Below are 859 nucleotides of genomic sequence, written 5' to 3'. Positions count from 1 at the left end.
TCTTCAAAGCATAGACGACATCCATGGCAGTGACGGTCTTCCTCTTGGCATGTTCAGTGTAGGTGACAGCATCTCGAATGACGTTTTCTAAGAAGACTTTCAATACACCTCTGGTTTCTTCGTAGATAAGGCCGGAGATACGTTTGACACCACCTCGTCGAGCTAGACGTCTAATAGCTGGCTTGGTAATACCTTGGATGTTATCACGGAGAACTTTCCTGTGACGCTTGGCTCCTCCTTTTCCTAAACCTTTTCCTCCCTTTCCTCGTCCAGACATGGTAGCAGTTTGATATTTTTTTTTTTTTTTTTTTTTATTCCCTCAGACCCACCCACACTCAGATCAAGTGATAGGTGGATATACTATGATACATATAAATTAGTATATCCACCACTCACATATACCTTTAGTCGAAAAATAAGAATAATTAAAAATCTAACAAAGGTATATGTGAGTGATCTTCATTGTGTAACCAAATTTGTATGCATTTATTTCGATTATTTTTATACTTGTTGTTATAAATGCATAAATCTATCTAATCATGATAGATTAAATATAAATAAATTGTAAATATATAATATTAATGTAAATATAAATTATGTGTATATATAAATGTGGAGTATAAATAAATTCTATGTAAATAATATCTATATATAAATAAACTCTGTTTGTAAATATAATCTCTATGTATGAATGAGTGTATAGACGATGTATATGTACAATTGAATTTTGAAATATATAGATGAAATTTATGAAAGGGTATAAATATATAAAAATAAGTAAAAATATATGAAATTTATAAAAATATAGATGGAATGATAATGGCTATCACAGATAATAGGCTGAGATATGAAATGGCTT

At 30.4% G+C, this 859-nt stretch overlaps 1 protein-coding gene across 1 annotated transcript; it reads right to left on the bottom strand.

Moving 5' to 3' along the window:
- LOTGIDRAFT_60954 (hypothetical protein) lies at positions 1-277 on the bottom strand (the record flags this gene model as incomplete). The annotated part of the gene is made up of 1 exon (XM_009059528.1): positions 1-277. A coding segment is annotated over one exon (277 nt), but the record flags the coding sequence as incomplete, so codon positions are not given.
- Between the last annotated feature and the right edge of the window lie 582 nt (positions 278-859).

This window comes from Lottia gigantea, assembly GCF_000327385.1.
Source record: "Lottia gigantea unplaced genomic scaffold LOTGIsca_3923, whole genome shotgun sequence".
In the NCBI taxonomy this organism is placed as follows: Eukaryota; Metazoa; Mollusca; class Gastropoda; family Lottiidae; genus Lottia; species Lottia gigantea.
This window is presented reverse-complemented; position numbering and strand designations above follow the sequence as displayed.